We start from the raw sequence: 20,825 nt of genomic DNA on the forward strand, positions 1-20,825 counted from the left end.
GAAGTGACAAGCGGAGAGGCGTGTAGGGCAAGCTGTGGCAGTCCCCAGCCGTGTGGGCACGGAGAGCTAGCTGAGATTCAGGGAGAAGAAACGGCGGGGGGAAATCAACAGAGGAAAAAGAAAGGTTGAAACACGGCCCCTGCTGTGAGCTGCGCTGAGGAGACGGAGTGTTAGTGTTTCACCGAGAGGCGTTCTCTGACAGAACCTGTCCCAAGTAGAGAGCCTGTCGGTTGGACTACTCACCCTGAAGAAGTTGAGGTATGACTTTGTGAGGTGTTTGTCTTTCACAAGAGGAAGATGTGAGATAAGAAAAGAAAAGTGTTAAAAAGAGGAAATCTGAGAGAGTTATTCCTGCACTTCCTGGAAATATAAGATAACAAAGGTATTCAAGTAATTAACTGCGTAACGTGGAGTGTACCCGTGTGAGAAACATTGGATGAAAGCATTTCCCAACTGGGAGTACTGTGACGTTTCTTGGAATTCGAGAGGTGCGCCCCTAAGAAATTGATTGTGAGGAGAAGTTGAGAAGGGATTTAGGTTTACTGTTCTCCTAAACAGCGAAGTAAAATTTTGTAGTTTGACAGGCGTTAGTGTCATTGGCTACGGTTAGTAATTTGAACAGGAGCTTTAGTGCACTGCCACCTTGTGGGCCATTCTTTCCAACGCACGCTCGTCACTATCCCGGATCGGATAAAATAAATAAATAAATTATAAATAAAGAAAAAAAAAAATAGAAAGGATAAGGACTGCAACTATTGAAAGACGTGTGGTGGTATTGAAAAAGGATAAAGGAGAACCAGTAATCTCATTAGTTCGTTTGAGGAGAGAATTATCTTCTGAGGAAATCGGCGTGGCTGAAAGTGGCACTACCGCCAGTCTGAGAAGTCTACATTCCTGGTGCTGAGCCATTTGGGAACAGTCAAGTAGGAGGATCTCTCTACATATGCATGCGTGTAGGTGCAAGTTTACTGAGAGTAAAGGTGGCACCGCGAGCGGTATTAATCATCGGTGAAGAGCAGGGGAGGCAGTTAACTCGTGCCATTCGTGAAACGGAGCTGAGGCAGTGTTTTTAGCTGTGTGAGGGAGTGTGGAAAACTTTTGTGTCCTGTGCTGGAAACTGAACGGAGGCAGCGTGGTGAAGCTGCGTGAGGATATCTCTGAGGGGCAAGGTGCGCAGTGAACTCTAAGTGGAAAGTCTTACCCAGATTTGAGGAAGAGCATCTCATGTGAGTTACTATATCTTTCGTGGATCCTTAACTTGTGTGGGTCAAGGATCAGTAAGCTACAGGAGTTGTGAACAAAGCACATTAAAGGATCTCAGAGTAGTGCAAGTAACTACACCTTCCCACCAGAGCCTCGATAGAAAAGCTCGAAACATAAGGAGGATGTTAGGATTAAAGCATAAAGATGTCATCAGAAGAGGCACTATGGGAAAATTATCGCATCATATGCTATTAACTAAGAGGAAAAAAAGTTTGGTACCGCAGATAAGGAGGAGAGGAAGATGGGACGAGAAAAAACGCATAGCATTCGTCATAACCATTTCCGAGGAGAAGGAGGAACCCGTGGAAAAAGAGAAAGTGGAAGAAGAATGGACTATCTGTGGGGAAGGTGGAGAATGGATAGCGAATATTATAAGAGAAGGGAGAGACTGTAAGGACGCAGAAATGAAAGGTCGGCAAAAGGACTTGAATTATGCAAATGTACAAAATAAGCGAGAAAGAAGTGCCAAAGTACAAAGGAGGAAAATATGCCGAGAGAGGGGAGATAACGAAGTGGTGAGAAACAAAAACGAAGCAAAACTGAGGCATACCATCCATAGAAGTGGAGAATTAAAGGGAGCTGTCGCAGATTCAGAGTCACAAAGTACAGTAATGGACAAATACAAGTGGAAGAGCGATTTGTCTTTAACCATAGGAAATGAAGTGAAAGCAGCAGACGCAGGAGGAAACTTGATATTGAAAGGAAAAGAAGAGACAGAGTGGTATTACATGAAGAGAAGTATGAAATTTAAAGTGAATAATGCAGAAGAGGTGATTGCAGTACAAGAGGAGATGGAACGAGGGAAATTAAGTAGAAATAAAAATCCGAAAGGTTCTGAGTCCAAGATAAGGTTGGCTGTAAACAAAAGTAACCCACTCACCAGATTGGAGAATTTGAAGGTCAACACGTATCCATCCTTAGGCCTGGAAGTAAGAAGAAGGAAAGCCTGGAGGAACAAAAAGAAAACAGAAACCGCGAGGGTCAAGCGCAAAATAAAGCTGAATATGTCTGAGGAAAAGGATGTTGGAAAAAGGATGAGAGAAAACCTTGTGAGAATGAACAGAGAACATGATATTTTGGAAGTAAAGGAGGTGGTGAAGGAGGAAATGTACGGGGTTACACAGTCCACAAGAGGAGTGGACGATCTGTCCAAATCAATCTGCCAAAGGGGTAAGATAGCGTGGAGCTATGCCGCTGGGGTTGTTTACCAACTTAGACCGTATAAGAGATCTGAACCACACTCGAGCATGGAAAGAGGAAATCGTCAAGGAGGGAGTGTGAATTCACTCAAAAACGGACCAAGCCAGTACCTTGAAGGTCCGGATGGAAGAGTCCATTGGCTCCCAGAAGGCTGGGAAGAAGTTGGGTTAGGATTTACCAAGGACAAGGCCAGGTTTACCAGGTTTATCCCGGGGGCGAAGTTGGAGGGAAGTCCAGTTCCCGAGGAGGCTTGTACAGGTGAAAGTGCGAGAAGCACAGGCACGACGTTCCACAAGAGAAATTATGAGAGACACAACGACAAGGAGACCAATGAGAAGGAAACCGTTCACAGGGGCAAGGTCAGAAGCAGTGAAATATGGTCCAGGAAACTTCCGAAGAGGAAAAAAAAAATAACAATAAATAAATATATAAAGGAACAAACTGTTCAAGGGATCGATGCTTGCCAGCAGGGTGAGGAGGTATGTGTAACGGAGGACTTCAGCAAGTCAGCAGAGTACATTTTGGTCGAGCGGTTCCTGAGGACATTAATTCAGAGTACCATTAGGCAACAGTTCCTTTTCCTTACCCTCAACTTAAAACCAAACAAGGTTGTGACACAGAGAAAAAAAAAAAAGAAAAAGGGAACACAAAAGAGGGCAAATGTTGTGCTCTCAGTTCGTACAAAAGCATCTTATTGAACAGAACAGTCACCCACTCCGTGAAGGGAAAAAACGTGGCCAGGGACCACGTGGAACTATCAACCCCATCTCTCAGCAACTCGGCCGCCGGATGCGGTGGTGAGCATCACCTCGATGACGGAAGTAGCCAAATTCAGAAGAGTATTGGGAGGCTGTTACCTTTTCCCGGGATGACTGGGTCGCTAAAACAACTAACTTTTGTAGTGCAAGTATCTCCTACCTTACTAGACCGGCGCTCAGCTGGATTTCCTCCCTCCCTTTCAGGGTTATGTGAAGGGAGCCTCCTGTCTCCTGTTTTGGGGGGTCCAAGTCTCAGCGTCTATGTTGTTCTTTATTTGCAAGTTTTGGGGGTCGCTTTACCCTGTCTCCCTTCTCCTCCTCTCAGTCCTACCTGCTCTGGTCCCTGGTGCATATCTTCTTTCCCCCCCCTGTTAACTCCTCCGTTCCCTCTTTGTCTTTTCTCTGGGGTCCTTTCCTTCTCCCTCTCCTTCCTTCCCTCCCCTAGCCCGGGGCTTTGGGATCGCTTTCCCTTGCTCTCCTTAGGGGGGAAGGTGTGTTGTAACTTCACCAACTGGACCCGTTCGCACCCACCCCCCTCCCTCCCTCCTCCTTGGTATGGTCCGCACTGCTCCTTAGTGTGCGAGTTAGAATGTTCGAGAGGAGAGAGTTTAACCGCCAAGCTGGAAGCACCTATTACTAATAACTTGAATAAAATCATACTTTGAAACTTATATGCGTAGTGGCTCGTTACTACAATACGTTATTAAAACCCCTTGTACTTTAAAAACAGATTTATACACAATTTTTAGTTTGTCTCCTCTAACATTTGAATTATTCAATTCCTTTATTTAGTCTGATGGATTTGAAGACACCAGTTTTGGATTAAAATGAAAATCTGTTAAAGAAAAAAAAGATATACCAGAGGTTTTCTACCGAATATCTATGGTACAGCTCAAGGAATTGCTATAGCCACATACGTAGGGATCCACTATATGAAGCAGAGGTTTGGCATTTTCTCTACAAATTAATTTCTCTTGCTTGGAGACAGAGGTCTGGATATGAGTGCAGGTCCACTTAACTTCATGAACACGCAATGAAAGGGTTCTGGTTTCATACATGCACCTGTTATGATTGTGTTTTTTGTATCGTTGTAGGACCCATATGTGTTTTTGCCTGGAAGCTCATCTACATAGAGCGGTATGAGGCTCAGCAAGATGTCATGTTCAGTCAGTTTTCTTCTCTGTAGTAGGCAAAAAGGTCTTATACTTTTAAAATTCCCAATGTAATTGCTATGGATTTCCTAGTTTCCTTTTTCTACTCTGTGGTCAGGCACATATTTACCGCATATTTTGTTTTCAACAAAAACCTTTCCTAGACCAATTTCTCCTGAGACGGATCTATCCATCCACTTTGAGAAAGTTATTTTTTTTTCCCCAACGAACTTCAAACTGTGCATTGTTTTTAGAGACTGAATATGTGGCTTTCTCACTTTGGTTCCACGAACATTCGCCTCCCATGAACAAGCCACAGTGTATATGCATGGGATTGCCAACTAGCCAACCTTGGTTTAGGTCTTTGAATGGCTTTGCATTTGCTCACCTGGCTCCACAATTCACACAAGTCTGATTTGCAGTTGTTTTGACCCTAGTACGTAAGGGTACCTTGCTACTTTGGTTCCTAAATTCATGAGCTAAGAAATAACTGCAAATTTTGTAGGTGTTCTATTGTTGGTTAATCCACCATCTGGTAAGCAGCCAGATTCGAGGTATCACATTTCTTCAGACCTAGAAAGTATTTCTTTTGTGAAGGTACTTTTATAAATATTTGGATTTCAAGTGACTTTTGTGTCTAATTAGCAATCGTCGAGAATATACTTTATCACAACAGTAAGTCCAGGGGTCACAGGCAATATCATTTTTGTCTTGACTAATATAATGTGAGGGAGTAGATTCTATTGTATTTTGAATCTTTTCTCATGGGTTCAATCTGTCAACTACTGAATCGATACACTCCCTTTACCAAAGCACAAAACGAGACACAAAATACAATACCTTGCATGTCCCATGTGGGAGGCGTCATACACGGTTGGTCCACAGCAATACCACAACACCTTTTTCCCATTCTGTGGCACGAACACTTCCTTAATTAAAAATAAATAAAGTAAATAAATAAAAGTGGTGTCAAAATGGATATGTAAAAAACTCAGGCAGCTGGCATAAGAAAGAATGACAATTTAGAGGCCCCTTGTGCAAAATATTAGCATAGAACAGAAAATCCTATATTATTCTACCAGGAAAATAGAATAAAACATAAATCTCGTATCTGCAAATTAGACTTTCAATTACTATTTTTTTGTAGTAGCCATACTCCTAGACGTTTTTTCATATTACTTACAATTGTTCTACAACATTACTAAGTATTGGCTCAACCATAAACAACAGCAAATATATTCATTCTATACACCTTGACGAATGCATTATAAAATGTTTCAAGTCAGTCATGTTGTGTATACATTAATCTCCATTTGACTAAATACGTGCATCAATGACATCATTAGGACCCTACATATCATCTTAGCACTGACCTACTGATGTCGTTAATATGAATACAGTAGGTTTTTGATAAACATTATAAGGTTTATTACGTTCTGTTATCAAGTACTGTTGTTTATAACGATAATTATCATGAGTTAAAAAACAGTTCACTTGCTGGCGAGTTATGGATTCCATGACGGGGGTGTGACTTATGATTTATACCTAACTGGCAAATTTCATTGCATCATGACATTTAACTTCCATGCCTTTGGTGCAATTACATTTAACAAACGACAATGGCTCATTGTAGACATTCAAAATACCATTACTTAATACCTTGGTGGATACAGTCGTTATTAACAGAGGATAAATAAATCAAAAGTTGTATGAAATTTAAACATCTGATGCCCTTGTTAAAAAGTTCAACCACATTTAATTGGAATCAATGCAATTCTTTTGCAAATTCTCACAAATAAAATACACAGAATTATGCGACATAAAATGCTTACAAACGTAAAAGGGTGCCAATGTGAATTAGGAGAGGGAAGTGCATAAGAATGAAAGATGTATGACTCTGGACTCCTTGAGTGATTTATAGACTTGGGGGAGAGGGGGGGGTCACAAAATAAGGGCGATATAACGTCTGCAGTCAACGGCATTTAAATCACTAGGCAATAGGGGGTCATCATCAGGATAGATAGTATGGGGTGAGCACTTAAATAACTGTCAATCCTCCTGTTGAGTAGGGGGAGAAGTGTTGAAATATGCCCTTTAGAAGCAACAATCGCACCATGCAGACACTGCTGCACATAAAAATAGTGAAGAACTCCACTGGTCTTCTTTTTTATATAAATTAAATAGAGGGAAGATGTTAATCCATGTACCCAAGCATATGTGCCAAACCAAAACGGACTTCTTATTTACATTAACTTGAATTGTTTTATTAACATTAAAAAACTAATTCGAAATTAAATTATCCAGTGTAAATTTAGTAGCTTAAACTAAGTCACACACTAATTTTAGATTTCTCCTTCAAATGATCATAAATCAAAGCATTTTGGGGATCACCTTTCATTACGAGTTACCATACATTAGTCCCCTAAAAGGAAAAACATTGCCATTTAACATACATTGGCACTTGCGAATGTAAAAATGTTAAAACATTTCCCACGAGCCTTTAAACCTTAACGTTGATCTTAATTTTCTCATGGTCCCATTTTCAACTCGAACACCTTTATCAAGGTCTTTACTATTTCTGTATGACGACTTCCATTGCTTCTGGTGTGAACGTTGTCAGACTCTATAAATCATCTGTGAAACTTTTTTGAGATTTCTTTTTCTGTCAGTCATATTAACATTCTTTCTTCTGTTTAATTGTAGTTTTATCCACATCATGGTATCACTAAATATAGTAAGTGAACATTATGCGAAGAGGTTTTGCTTTTAAAAAACATTTCATTTCAATGCGGTAGCTCCTGCCTTCAGGTTGCCATGTCTGTACTAATTTTACCCAATGAATCTTGCTGCAAATAATGTATTTGCTTCTGCCTCTTCAGACTCGACAGTTCCAGAATTTGTTGTTTAATTTGACTCATGCGTTTGAAATTGAAAATGTGATAGCTGCGTTGCTATCAGGGACATTTGATTTGTATTCTGCCTATATTTTCTTGGCTTTGGGTGTCATTTCCCCACATATCCTTTTCTACATAGACACTTAATGTGGGATGTGCAAAAGGGGGTATACAAGCAGAACATCATTTGCTCTGAATTTTTTGGGGAGTTTTACCATCGTTTTCACCTATCAGTTGGCTTTCTATTTTTTGATAAATTGTAGTTTTCCAGCTATTTTTCCAGTCAATGGAGTAAATTCAGAAAAGGGATTTTCTCTGAATTGACTGTATAAAAAAACGTAGTTCTCAGGTGAACTCCATATTTTGTTTATGTTTTCCATCAGCGTTTTTGTTTTTACCTCTCCAAACGAGAAGCATGTTATCTAGTTGTCATATATACATGGTCCGATTGTTTCTCCATTCTTGTTCTATTAAAATATTATCTTCTTCAAACTTCATTATACCTTCTTTATGTAAGATTCATGTGGACAATGAAGTTACATCTAGTGTATATAGCAACGTTCTCTTAAATATGAAGCTCAAAAAGCTTGGAAAATGCTTAATCTTTTTCAGATATCCATTCACTTTAAAGAAATATCTTCAGTATCTTTTTTTTTTTTTAAATCATTTGCGGGATCATAATCTATAATCTTATTCTTGATCTACACAGCCAATCTCCATTTCTCCTCAGCTTCATTTATGATATTGGTTTTCTATCGCCAGTACAGTGGTTTTTAGAGGCATATGTACCGATGATGGAATGGTCAACTGCAAAATGGAAGTTTGCTTGCAACCGAATTCAGGAAATATGCAGCAGGTCTTGACTAGGATTAGTAAAACCGAACAGGTGGTTCAGTTAATAATATGTTTCAATCAGTTCTAGCTGTATAGGCCGGTATCTATGCAGCTCCTACTGGTAAGGCAGGAGACTGGATAAGACCAATGTACTCTCCAGACTGAGCACCACTATCCCCATTCAAAAAACATTTTTTTGCATTTGAAAAACATACACGCTTAGGCATTAATTATTGAACATGACGAAGCACATATCAGAATCCGGCACAATGTATTTGGTCTGAAAAATATTCTATAGACGTAGACTGAGTGTTATACAGCAGTCCATGTTGTAGATTAAACCCTTGGCTGATTGCCGCCACCAATCAGGAAGGGACTGGGGCATCCTTATTGACGGTGGGAAACATGTAGTGTCATTCGACATAGACAATGTTTTAATATATATTAGGGATATCTGAGTAGGAGTAGTCTAGGTCGTGCACATACTGGAGACGTTCACTGCTGCCTCTGCGTAGGGGTCAACTGGGCAAAAACATGCCTGTTCTCATTAGTCCTGATTGCTCCGATAGTAGTCCATGACCACAAGATCAAGTGGAAAGACTCCACATTCCAATAGCTAGGCGTGAAAATGTATCACACCAGCCAGGACCTGCTGGGCCATAATCTGCTGAAGGCGCTATGTTGTCTGAGGCCTAAAATTGCACTTTGGCGTGGTCTCCCCTGATGGTGCAAGGCTGACTCACCTTCTCCGAAATAGATATGGTGCCAAGATTCCCTTACTAATTTGCAAACTTGCTGATCCAGGTTTCCAGCGGTAGGCTCAGCACACTGAACACCATGCGGAGTGAACTAATCTGGAACAAAGGGTGGTGTAGAGCAGCACTGTAGAGGTGCACTAGCAAAGCTGGAGCATTAGCGCTCCACAGAGCACGGGCGGTCAGATATTTAAGCATTACGACCTGGCGGCACAGCTTCAGTGGTCGGATCGATGGCTGGCAAGCCCAAACTGTCGTCCGAGGACTATTCCCCGAAAATCAGACCTACCAAAGCCTGCAAGTAAGCTACTAAAGATTGCATTTCCCTGAGGAAATCGTTCATGCTCTCATGATCCCACTTCAATGTTTTCACACATTCCAGCAAGTCACATGGTGGAATGTCACGGAGCCATGGGAGGGAGCAAGAATACGCACCACGTGGGACTTATTTCAGGATAAAGCCCTGTACACTGTGGTCTCTCATCTGAAAAAACTGGTCTACCACTGGGGCAGCTCTTAACACACCAGCTCGTGGATGCAGTGCTGCAGCGCCTTTGGGGAATCACACACACTAAACCACCCTTTTGCCCATAGCTCCAGGCCTTGTTTGGCATGAGAACGGACCATAAGCTTGTGTCCAGGATTACTAAAACAATCCCTACCAGATTCTGGAATACTCAAGTGGCATTACACCAGCAGTGGGATGACCACTATCGTAAAAGGAGTGGCACAAAGCGCTCAGGTACCCATGCAAAGTGTCCCACAATGCGCACTTTCAAAACATACAATACACACACTACACTAACCTACCTGACACCAGCCCAGACCTTTTGGATCCATCCCACAGCATCACCAGACTGCCCCTGCTGCCACACCTCACAAGCTGATATAATATATGTGTTGGTAGTGCACTACGGTCCAAACTTTCCAATTCTCTCAGACATCACTGGCTGCAGTGATGTGAATACCATGAAGGACTACATATTGGGGGCTTTACAAGCGTATGAAAAACGGGGGCTGTGACAAATAGTTTCCTTAACCTAGCCCTACTACTAACCAAGCAGACAATTACAATACGATGGAAGGCGCCGTCCCTACCTGGAGGTCCCACAGTGCCAGGACATAGAGATCCAATGGGCAGAGACAGAGACTGTAGATCTGTACCATGATGCGGCGAGAGGCCTCCGTAAATGCCCCACTGTGTCTGCATGGGACGACCCAATTCTTACTCTCAAAAGTAACAAAATATAACGCCAGACCGCCTTACTCGGGCCTATTACCACCCCCACCACCCCAACTGTATTCACTGCAGTTAATAGCACTTGGCTCAAACTCATAACCTCCGACAGCCTTGTGGCTACAGGCTCAAAGGCGACCACACCTGATCCCCGTTGGTCATGCTTCACATCATTCATATACGACACATGCTTGTTAAGGTTATCTTTGCAAGTGCGTCTCTGCCTAGACTGTGCTGTGGGATAGCTATTGTACTACTCGATGTGAGGACTCGCAACGTATGCCTGAAAATGCACTGATGCTCTCTTTATGTACAACAGAATATTCAACAAAAAGTAGTTAAAAATAAATGTTGTACTACAGTGTGAGTAATTTACGCTCATTTTATCTAGAAAAGAAAAAACTGTAGTGACCTATAGACCTATGTACCTTACTCCTGGTGAGACTGTTGTACAAGCGAAGTTCTGTTTGTTCTTTTCTATCCGGAGGAGTCCACTGTGGCTGCACTCGCCTTGATTTATCTAAAAGAAAAAAAGATAGAAAAATAATTTACACTTCATGAGCTATAATTTTTGAGGCGCTGTCTGCAGTTTAATGACTATTTCAATATATCATTATTTTTATATCATGGTGGAATATTTCTAGACATCAGGAACGAGAAACCTGAAACAAGGTTAAATATTGGCCACACAATTGTGTAATCAAACAACCACAATAAGGAGATGTACCCAGATTAAGGTCTAATGACACCAAGATGTTTCATGTAATGGCCAACATTTTTACACCATTGTGGAAGCAATTTTACAACATGCAGACAAAGGTCTGTAGCACCCTGGTGGCATCTCAAACGTTAATCTGGAGAATATGCATCCAACGAAACGATACAATTTACAGCAAGTTATTTCTCCACCTTCAGGACAGGATTCCCTCTGTATCTACAAACTTACATAGAGCAACAAGTGTTGCAGGGGGACCATTACTAAGGGTTTTTTGTTCAATGGATCGCCTTCATAGACCTCTCTGTATACGGACGACATGTTACTTTTTTTTTATACATATCAAGTGCGCAGATATAGAGGGAGCCATTGGGGCTCTCGAGCAATTTGTCAGGCTGTCTGTGCCCAACGTGAACTGGGGCAAGTCTATTGCTCATCTACTGCATGCTATCAACATGGGCCCTATACCTCTCAGAGATCGGGGCCAAAATCAAATATTTGGGAAGCACATTTTTCACACAGAGGATCAGCTGCTTAACAGTAATATTAAAGTAGCTATATCTTCCCTAGGACAAGGATTCATTTCTGGCTTATATTTTCCTTGTCTGTGATGGGTAGAATACCGCTTTCAAAGAGGTTGGTTCTGCTACAATGGTTATATTTCTTTGCTGCTCTCCCCATTCACATACCCAGTGTTATTTTTAAAGAGATGGATAGCCTGCGCCTAACTCTAATCTGAGAGGGGGCAGAGGCAAAGAATTGCACTGATTTAACTGAGACTTCCATCACATGAAGGAGAGATGGCGGTTCCTGACATGGAACTGTTCTACATAGCGGCACAACTGCACTGCGCAGCAGGATGGAGAGACCTGCATTGGAGTGATTCAGAACCGCAGGAGTTGGAAGACCTCTCCAGGGCCACTATACCGAAACTATTAATTAACCCATTTGAGAAAGGGTGGTTTGGTGATAAGGGACTCCTAGCTGGGACATTAAGCCATTTATGGCCTAGAGCCCTACCGAGAATACATACACGGCTTCCATATACAGGTGAATTTCCTAGAACAGCTTTACTGCAACTACCACACCAGGCTAACTGGAGCAGCTTGTTTGAGAAGAAAAGGTCTTGGTGGGTGACCAGCTTGAGAATGGAAGGATGGTGGAGTTTCAGAACTTAATCAGTGCTTACGGGATTCCTGTGCAACACTTTCTCTTGTATGGGGTAGCGGTGACTACAATGAGCAAATTGTGGAAGTTTCTACATAGGACAGCTAGACTTGTACAGTAAAAAATTGCTTTTCGGAGCTAGTCACTGTAAGGATAAGTTAACATTATATGTTGACATATTTATTTAAGAGTTTTATATAGCCCTAGCAAAATCCAAGGGTATCAGAGCGCTTTACAGCTCACCAATCAGTTAACACAAAATAAAGGTTAAATCAGGACAGATGATTGACTTCAATCAAGTCATTGGTTGAGTACAGAAGAAGAGAAGTAGCTCAGGTGAGGCATGAAGAGAACATGCGATGCAGAGCCTGTCCACGTTGGGTGAGTGATGACCCCCTAGATGAGCTGTCTGTTGAGGAGATCCTTTAGGTTGTTTTAAAGCTCAAGAAGGAGGGATATGCCCTGATTTGTGCTAGTATGGAGTTCCAGAATAAAGGGGCATTGCTCGAGAAAGAGCGTGCCAGAGTTTTCGGTTTATGGACTTTGGGAGGAATGAGGAGTAGGGTGTTTGAGCTTCTTAGGTTTCTCGTCTGACCTGCTTTTTTGAGTTTGGCAAGGCAGGCAGGTGTTCCCATGTGGAGGGCTTTGTGAATAAGACAAGCAGTTCTGAAGCTGCATCGGGCTTCCATCTGGAGCCATTTCAGTTCTTTCAGTGCAGGGGAGATGCGGTCATAATTTTCCTGTCCTGTGACCATGCTGGCTGCTGCATTTAGAGGGGTTCTGAGGAGAGCAAGGTGGGAGTCAGCAGCCACTGTCAGGGTTGCGTTCCTGTAGTCTAATCTAGACAGCACTAGAGCTTGTGTTGCAGACTTAAGATCATTGAGTGGTAGGTAGGGTTTGATTTTGCTTAGCAGTTTCGACATGTCCTGCTATGGATCCTGCCTTGTGGACTAAAAGGCCTACATAGGGGTGATTTATTGATATTTAAAGGCAGGGTTTCACCTGTTAAAGTGGTTTCATAAGCTAAAATTGCAGCCTTTACAATTCCAGTCAAGCAACTCTGAAGCCATGTTTTGCACTCTCACTGTTATAGATGGCACAATAGGTGCTGTAGTCCACAAATGACGATTAACTTGCAGGCCCCGAGTACATTTAGTACCATATCGGCAAGTTAAATATATAAATTAAGAATTTGACAATTCAACCATGTTTAAACAGGAAGCACAGGCACCTTAGCACTGGTCAGCATGGTGCATTCAGTCCCAACGCCAGCAAAATTATAGGGTGCAGCAAAAGGTTGAAAAAATGTGGTGACCAAAGAAAAATGGTGGATTTCCTGCAATTTCCAAAATAATTTTCGACCTGAGGCCACCTTCAGGAAATTCCACAATTCCACCTAATACTCAACACTCATCAAATGAAGCGGCTGGCCAAATAAGGGTGACTATTTAGGTCTCGGAGAGGCGTGGGCGGAGCAGCGAAGCTGCTTCCACACCTCTGCGAGAGATATTGTTTCTAAAAAGGGTACTGTCAGCCTGCCACCTTTTCCATTGGGTAGCGTCAGCGTTCATGGTAAACGCTGGCTTCCCATTGGAAAAGGGGGGTTTGGGTGCCACCCTGTCCACTTTTCGCACTGCCCCTCCGGACAATGTAGCCTGTTTTTTGGCTGGTGTAAAAGATTATTCTTATCTGCTTGTTTATTTAACAAGCAGATAAGGATAAGTTACTTACCTGTAATCCTAGTTCTCTTCCAGGGGTATACTCATCAAAGTCATAAGCACTGAATAGTCCCGCCCCGGAGCAATAGCCAATAATATGCATATATCTACATATATATATATTCACTGAAAAAACCATAGGTTTTAGGCCATATATAGTTAGGGATTAGCATTTACAAAACCTTAATTTACTTGCACAAAACCATTGAAATTCGCATATATAGTTAGATGCAATAACTATATATCGCGCACCCGCAATCCACTGCTGATGATGTCACATATTACATCATTCATGACATGGTCAGTGACATCACTGATGACATCATCCAGTGACAGTATGTTTCTGTAAAGTTGAAATATGTCTTACATATTGAAGAATGAGTGGATGTATAAGTGTCTGGATGAAGGATTTAGTAGGTGCATGACTGACTGTATGAGTGAGTGATTAAATGTGTCTCACTGAGTGCATGGGTTAGTGACTAAACTGTCTTAATTTGTGCATCATTATATCTGTTGTTCTATGAACTGCTGCATGTGTTGATCAGTAGCTATATGAGTAACTATATGGGTTATTGATTGGTTGCCCAAGTATTTGTATGTGAGAGTGAGTGTGTGTGTGGGGGGGTGGCTGGGAGGTGTGTGACTCTGTGCATACATGTGTGAACAGTTGATTCACTAGATCTATGGGTTCAAAACTGCATGTGGAAACAGCTGTATGGGTGGTTGACTGTGTACGAGTGTATTGGTGAGTGAATGGATATCTCAGTGCTACATGTCAAAGTAAGTACATATGTAAAACACAGTACATGTGAGAGTTCACATATATAAATTACTGTGTATAAGAGCCAGTGAATGTGTGAGTGGCTGAATGCATCATTGAAAACTTGTATCAGGAATTGTATAAGAGAGTAAATATGTGTTAGTATATGTTTGAATAAGTAAGGTGTGTATAACTGTATAGTTGATGAAATGGAGGTGTGATTGATTCAGTGCATGACTGACTAGGTGTGTGAGTAACTCCATGGATGAGTGACAGTCTGAGTGTCTGTTTACTCTGAGTGTATCTAAGGTTATATTAGAGTCTGAAGAGGTTGATCGTATTATCACATGATTGATGTCATCAGTGATGTTGTCAGTGATGTCACTGACCATGTCATGAATGATGTAATATGTGGCATCATCAGCAGTGGATTGCGGGTGCGCGATATATAGTTATTGCATCTAACTATATATGCGAATTTCAATGGTTTTGTGCAAGTAAATTAAGGTTTTGTAAATGCTAATCCCTAACTATATATGGCCTAAAACCTATGGTTTTTTCAGTGAATTTCAATGGTTTTTTAATAGCAAATATCTATAGCTGTAACATATATTCTTATTCTAATTCACAAATATATATATATATTTTTTTTAAGCAAAGGACCCAGATGCATTTACAGTTTATCACTAACAATGTTCCAGGCTAATGTATTTTCACGGGAAATTAACAACTGTCCTGCAAGTAAAATATTCCTATTTCGTGAAAAAGGGCGTTTCTTCGTCCCATGAGGGAGCCGTTGAGCAAAAGAGACTCGGCCTGCTGTCTTAGTCGCTGATAGGCCTGATTATCGGATTTTTATCGATCACTTTATGTTGCAACAGTGGAAAACAAAACAGCCCTTGCCCATTTATTTTTACAGCATTCCTGCGTATTATACCCTACCCCCAAACAGTATTTTGCCTGTTACCATAGTAGTAGTTTATGGAACACTTACGTCAGCACATAGGTTAAAATTTCACCACAATATGTTGCTAATGAGTGAGCTTCAGCATTATACTTCAAATTATAAATATCATATCATTTCTATTGATGACTGCTACCCCCACAAAAAAACAGACGTATGTACTTTTTTAATTAACTTTTATTAAAACAATAACTGGAACTATAACTAAAAGATAACACTACAATAAATAACTAGAACTATAAGTAACAAAACAATATAATAAACAACATATAATATGGAGCCCAAAATAAGTATTGTAGTTAATCTGCAAAACAAAAAGAAAATTAGTGTTTAAAATTAGATTGAAGTGACTAAATGAGATCAAACATCACAAGTCAAAGTAAAACTTGACAATATTTATATTTTTTAAAATCTTCGCAATGTGCCTGAAACGCTTCCACTGGCATTGTACATGTAGACTTTGGTCCACCCTCTTTATCAATTTTTGCAGTTTGAGATATAACGTCCTACATGTGTTATTCATCTCCTACTTTCTCCTTTCAAATTCTCTTTTAAAGACCTTAAAAACAAATAAAGGGAACATTTTCTGCATATTTTAATAAAGCATTTGACACAATGCATAGTAACACCGTATTTGCAATTAATTTTCACAAGTCTTAAAAAAGGTGAATGCAAGAAAAGTTACTTGCCGCATATGCAAGACTGCTTTCAAGAGGAGACCCCAATAAAAAGGACTTCTGTGGAACTGCAAGTATGCTGAAGCAGTTGTAGACTAAGAATCCGGTCAACTTTGCAAGGGAAGAGTTAAGGAGATTGAGAGCGGCTCCTTCTGCTTCATGAGAAGGCCCGAGTACCAGTGGAGCAACACCGTCAACCTCTAGAGCACTGCCTAATATTTGTCCCCAATTTGAAACCCTTTAAGAGAAAAAGTAAGAAGGTTGGGAGCTTTGTATGCCATCCTAATATCTAATTATCCATAGTTATACAGAGATCCGCCCTGTATCAGACTCATATGTACAAGTGTATATTGTAGATTATCTGCCACCAAAAACCTCTCAAGTACCTATATCCGTTACTTTTTAACTTCGTTGAGTAGTCATATTGTGAGTATTTACCTTAAAGTTGTTAATTTTTTATTGATTATTGCTCTTTGAGATATTCCCTGTCTACAAACAGAGAAGAATAGGAATATTCTGTCTCCCTTTGCAGATAGTGAAGGACAGGTAATGCGGACTTTTGTCCCCCGTTGTAATCCGTCATGCCTGTTTTTCTCCCCACTGATTGATTGATTGGCTGGACATTTATTGTTCAAGGAATAGTTCTAACGAGGTATTCTCTGTTTGCAAATAACGTGGAATAGAAATATTCTGTCTAGTCTTTGCAAGTAGTGAAGGGTGGGTAATGCGGACCTTTGTCCCCCGTTGTAATCTGTCATGCCCATCTACTCCCCACTGATTGAGAAACTAGTTCCACCCGGACCATTTATTAGAGGTACATCATCTGGCTCAACCGGAGAGTACCCCTAATAAAGAAGACATATGTAAAATACGAAGTAAACACTGTATCCTGTTAAACAGAAACTTTACAATGAAACACACTTGAAAAAGAAGGGAAAGAAATCGAACAAAATCAGTAGGCCACTGATGAGTTTTTGACTTCGCTAGAAATAAGAAACATGGAAGTGGTGGGAGAAGCCAAGCTTGACGTTACGGCAGCCACGTGGTAGCTAACCTCCGCCACCCCCCCACTGCTCCAAGCATGTCTGTCCCACCGCCTGCCACGCCCAATAACGGTAACATGAAATAGATACAAATCAGCAGATACCTACCCCCATTCCGGAAACTCCCGAAGTGCAACAGGTCCACGGTTACGCCCATCCGGAAGATGAGGCCTCGACACGTGCAGGGCGGGGCCCGACTAGCCGCCATCAGCCGGAGAAGTCGTGGGATGGTCGGCCCGGAATGTGCTGGTCCTCCCTTTCTCTTCTGGCGCCCTGCAGGCCACGGGGGGGGGGATGTCTTGCCTCTGCCTCCGACCCCCCACCCCTCTTATCGCCTGGTCCGGACATCACGGATATCAACGCCAGGTGTCGGCGTGGGGTGCGCTGGGAGGGAGAGGCGGCGCGAACGAGCCTCTCCCACCCCCCCAGGTGGGTGCCCCTCAGCTGCACCCCCAACGCTCCACTCACCCAACAAAAGGGTCGTCACGTAAGGTGCACCAGGAGAGGAGCCGAGGCCGACGGGATCTTCTTCTCTCTTTAATAATGACTGTAACAACACGGGGGGGGATGTCTTGCACATGCCACCGACCCCCCCCCCGCCCCCCCCCTCCCCTCGTATCTCCTGGTCTGGCCCCGGCTTGGTATGAGCTCCCCGTTCGGTCCTAAAAGCGGCGCCCTGCAGGCCACGGGGGGATGTCTTGCCTCTGCCTCCGACCCCCCCCCCCTCTTATCGCCTAGTCCGGACATGACAGATATCAACGCCAGGTGTCGGCGTGGGTTGCGCTGGGAGGGAGAGGCGGCGCGAACTAGCCTCTCCCACCCCCCCAGGTGGGGGCCCCTCAGCTGCACCCCCAACGCTCCACTCACCCAACAAAAGGGTTCCTCCACTCTTGCGATGCAGCGGCGCTGCACTCACCCGACAAAAGGTCTCGTCCACTATTGCGAGGCAATGATGCTCCGCTCACCCAGCGGGGGTCTCGGTTACTTTTGCGGTACAACAACGCTTTTCAGTTCAGCCTGAAAATGAGTCCTGCGTCCAGAAACGTTCTCCTCAACTTTGAAGATTCTATAAGAGCCACGGGGGCCCCCGACCCCGATGAGAAATGACTGCCATGATCACCCACGGAACGACCACGACGTAGCCGAGGGACGTCGGCACGCTCATGCCGGCGCCGGCCTCAGTCTTGAAATGATCAAAATCCTGCAAGACTACCAACTTTATCAGTTCCGGTGGGACACCAGTATGACCCGGTAGGAGAGATTGTTTCCTCCCACCCCACTTTCACTGATGGTTCATGTCGCCAGTCCCCTCTGCTACCCTTCAACAAAAACTTTTGGACTGCCGAAAGAGGTCCCGGTCCAACCACGAGTTGGTGGAGACATTTTGACTATACTTGGACCTTCCTGACCTCACCCAAAATGGCGCCGGTACAAATGAAACTCTTAACTCCTTGTTGTGCCCCGATTGCTCAGCCTTGATATCATGAGATATGTATGCAGTTTTTAGCACATGAATTGATATGGGATAAGACTGATTACACGTTCGAACAATGAATTGATATTAAGTTCTAATGCATCATTGATTACTGTATTTATTATTGAAGGTTGGAATTATCGACACTAATGGTACTTGCTCACAATGAATTATCGATATGATTTTGTTGCACTTGTCGCACTTTTTACTATGAAATCAACGACCACTGACTCTGTTATGTTTTCCACAAATAAATACCCCCCCCCCCCCCATTTACAGTTCGGCCTGCTCCGTGGCCGGCCCACGGGGTTGTAGGCCCGTATTTGGGCACCAACATTTTTATTAAAGGTTTTTGAAAAAGCAAACGTAGTTGTAACGCGTAGATTGGTAAGTTTCGAAGAAATGGCCACTGTTTCCGATTTTTTTTTTTTTTTTTTTAAAAAGCAGGTGAAATGAAGCAGCTCAATTAGTTAAGGGTTCAAAAGTATAGTACGCAGAAACATTGAAAATATGAATGGTCCAGGTTTGTTGTATGTGTTTTTCATTTTTGTACAGCATAAAGCAATCGATAAAGATCCTGGTATTTAGCCTCTACTTTATATGCTACCTGTATCAGGGAAGTTGTTTTAAATGCTCCTAAGCCACCCCGAAGGAATGTCACCTGGCCCCCCTAGTTTGAACGAAAACGACCCCGTACCACTGTAGGTTATCTCTCTTCCTCAAAAATGACAAAAATTACTTTCTAGGACGTTTTCGACATTGATGATTTTCATATGATCTATTTATTAAAGTAATACTCATCTCTCCGCATGAAATTAATTTTCCACATGCTACACAAGTCAATCTCATCTGCCCAAAGTTCTTTTGCAGATTTGGGACCGTTTCCCTTGCCTCTGACTCACTTATTGCTAAGTCATTGATGGATGTTTTTGCCGGTCGGGGGTTATCCACCAAATCTCGAAGTTGTGCTTTAGAATAATTAGGAGGGTGCCACCTCTCCATGTGCCGATGCATGGTATGATTACCATAGCTATATTTTTTTTCGGTCCCTCTTGAGAGTTTTTTTTTTGCAGATGAGGCAGGTAACGAACCTGGCATTAACTTTCTTTTCATGAGAAGGAAAAGAAAAAAATTGCCAGATAAAATTCACTTTCACATGGGACGTTCTTGGCATTTCTTTCAGAAACTTTTACATCACTGTGTCATTTCTTTGTCTATCCTGGTTAAAGCAATGTCATATAAATAGTTGTTTAAAAAGTTTTTTAACGTGTTTACTTTGTTGGACCGTTGTATATATTTATAAGTTATTAAAGTGTTATAATCCTACTACTTTGTTGGAGTGCTATATATTTTTAATGTGACACATAATTGTGAAGACTTTGATGTACAAAAAGGCATCCCTGGAATCTTCCGCTTCAGGCTCGGTCCCACACACCCTTACAGTGAGAATCCCCTCCCCAATCACAATAAAGGATCGTTATCAGATAGTAGGAACGCGTGTGGTGTGACGGATCTCATGAGGTGGAGACCTTGATCTACTGTAACTCCTTTGAACAGGGGTGATTCTTTACAGTTGGGGCCATAAACCACATCCGCAGGGCTAGGTGATAGCCTGGGACCGGCCTGGACAATCAGACACAGAGGAAGAGGAGTGTCAGAGGGTGCGGTAGTGAATAGGGTGAAAGGGAGGTGTCGGGCGGGCACAGGGTGTGATACTCAGGGAAGAGCAGCGCAGATGGGGGGAAGTTTATGGCCCATGCATGAGAGAGAGAGCAGGGGTGACCAGTGCGTGGGGAGATGCTTGCGAGGGTGGGGAGGCATGCTGAGGATCGGCGGCGTGCAGAGAGTGGGTCTGGTCAAGGCATCTAAAATGGCTGCCGTGCACGACAAAAGTGTGTCATTGGAAAAAAAGCAAGATGGCGCAGACAATGTTTATCAATACGGATTAATTTATAACAATTATTTTTAACAATATATTTACTCGCAGTGTCAAAATGGCGATCAACACTTCCTAATTTCCTTCGAATCGAACGTTAACAGAAGTCAAGCGGCAAAAAAAAAAAAACGCTCACGCGCAACCGCTGGAAGACAAGTATCAACATATATGAGCCTCCTCAACCACCCTCAGAAAACATAGGGGGTCAGGATACGTCTCCCATACCCCCTTATACCCAATACTCACATTGCTTTTCCTCCATCTAGTAATTTAATTAAA

The 20,825-nt window shown here is 42.4% G+C and overlaps 1 protein-coding gene across 2 annotated transcripts in view; it reads right to left on the reverse strand.

Annotated features, from left to right (window-relative positions):
* Positions 1-20,825, reverse strand: part of CARS1 (cysteinyl-tRNA synthetase 1) — a 395,563-nt gene that overhangs the window by 283,003 nt on the left and 91,735 nt on the right. For both annotated transcript variants that reach the window (XM_086957866.1, XM_086957867.1), the window contains 2 exons: positions 10,521-10,612; positions 5,213-5,301 (listed from right to left, as the gene is read on the reverse strand). In XM_086957866.1, coding sequence (XP_086813992.1) covers positions 5,213-5,301; positions 10,521-10,612 — 181 coding nt within the window. The remainder of the gene's footprint in view (positions 1-5,212; positions 5,302-10,520; positions 10,613-20,825) is intronic.

The sequence above is a fragment of the Lissotriton vulgaris genome, chromosome 2_1, assembly GCF_964263255.1.
Source record: "Lissotriton vulgaris chromosome 2_1, aLisVul1.2, whole genome shotgun sequence".
Taxonomy (NCBI): domain Eukaryota; kingdom Metazoa; phylum Chordata; class Amphibia; order Caudata; family Salamandridae; genus Lissotriton; species Lissotriton vulgaris.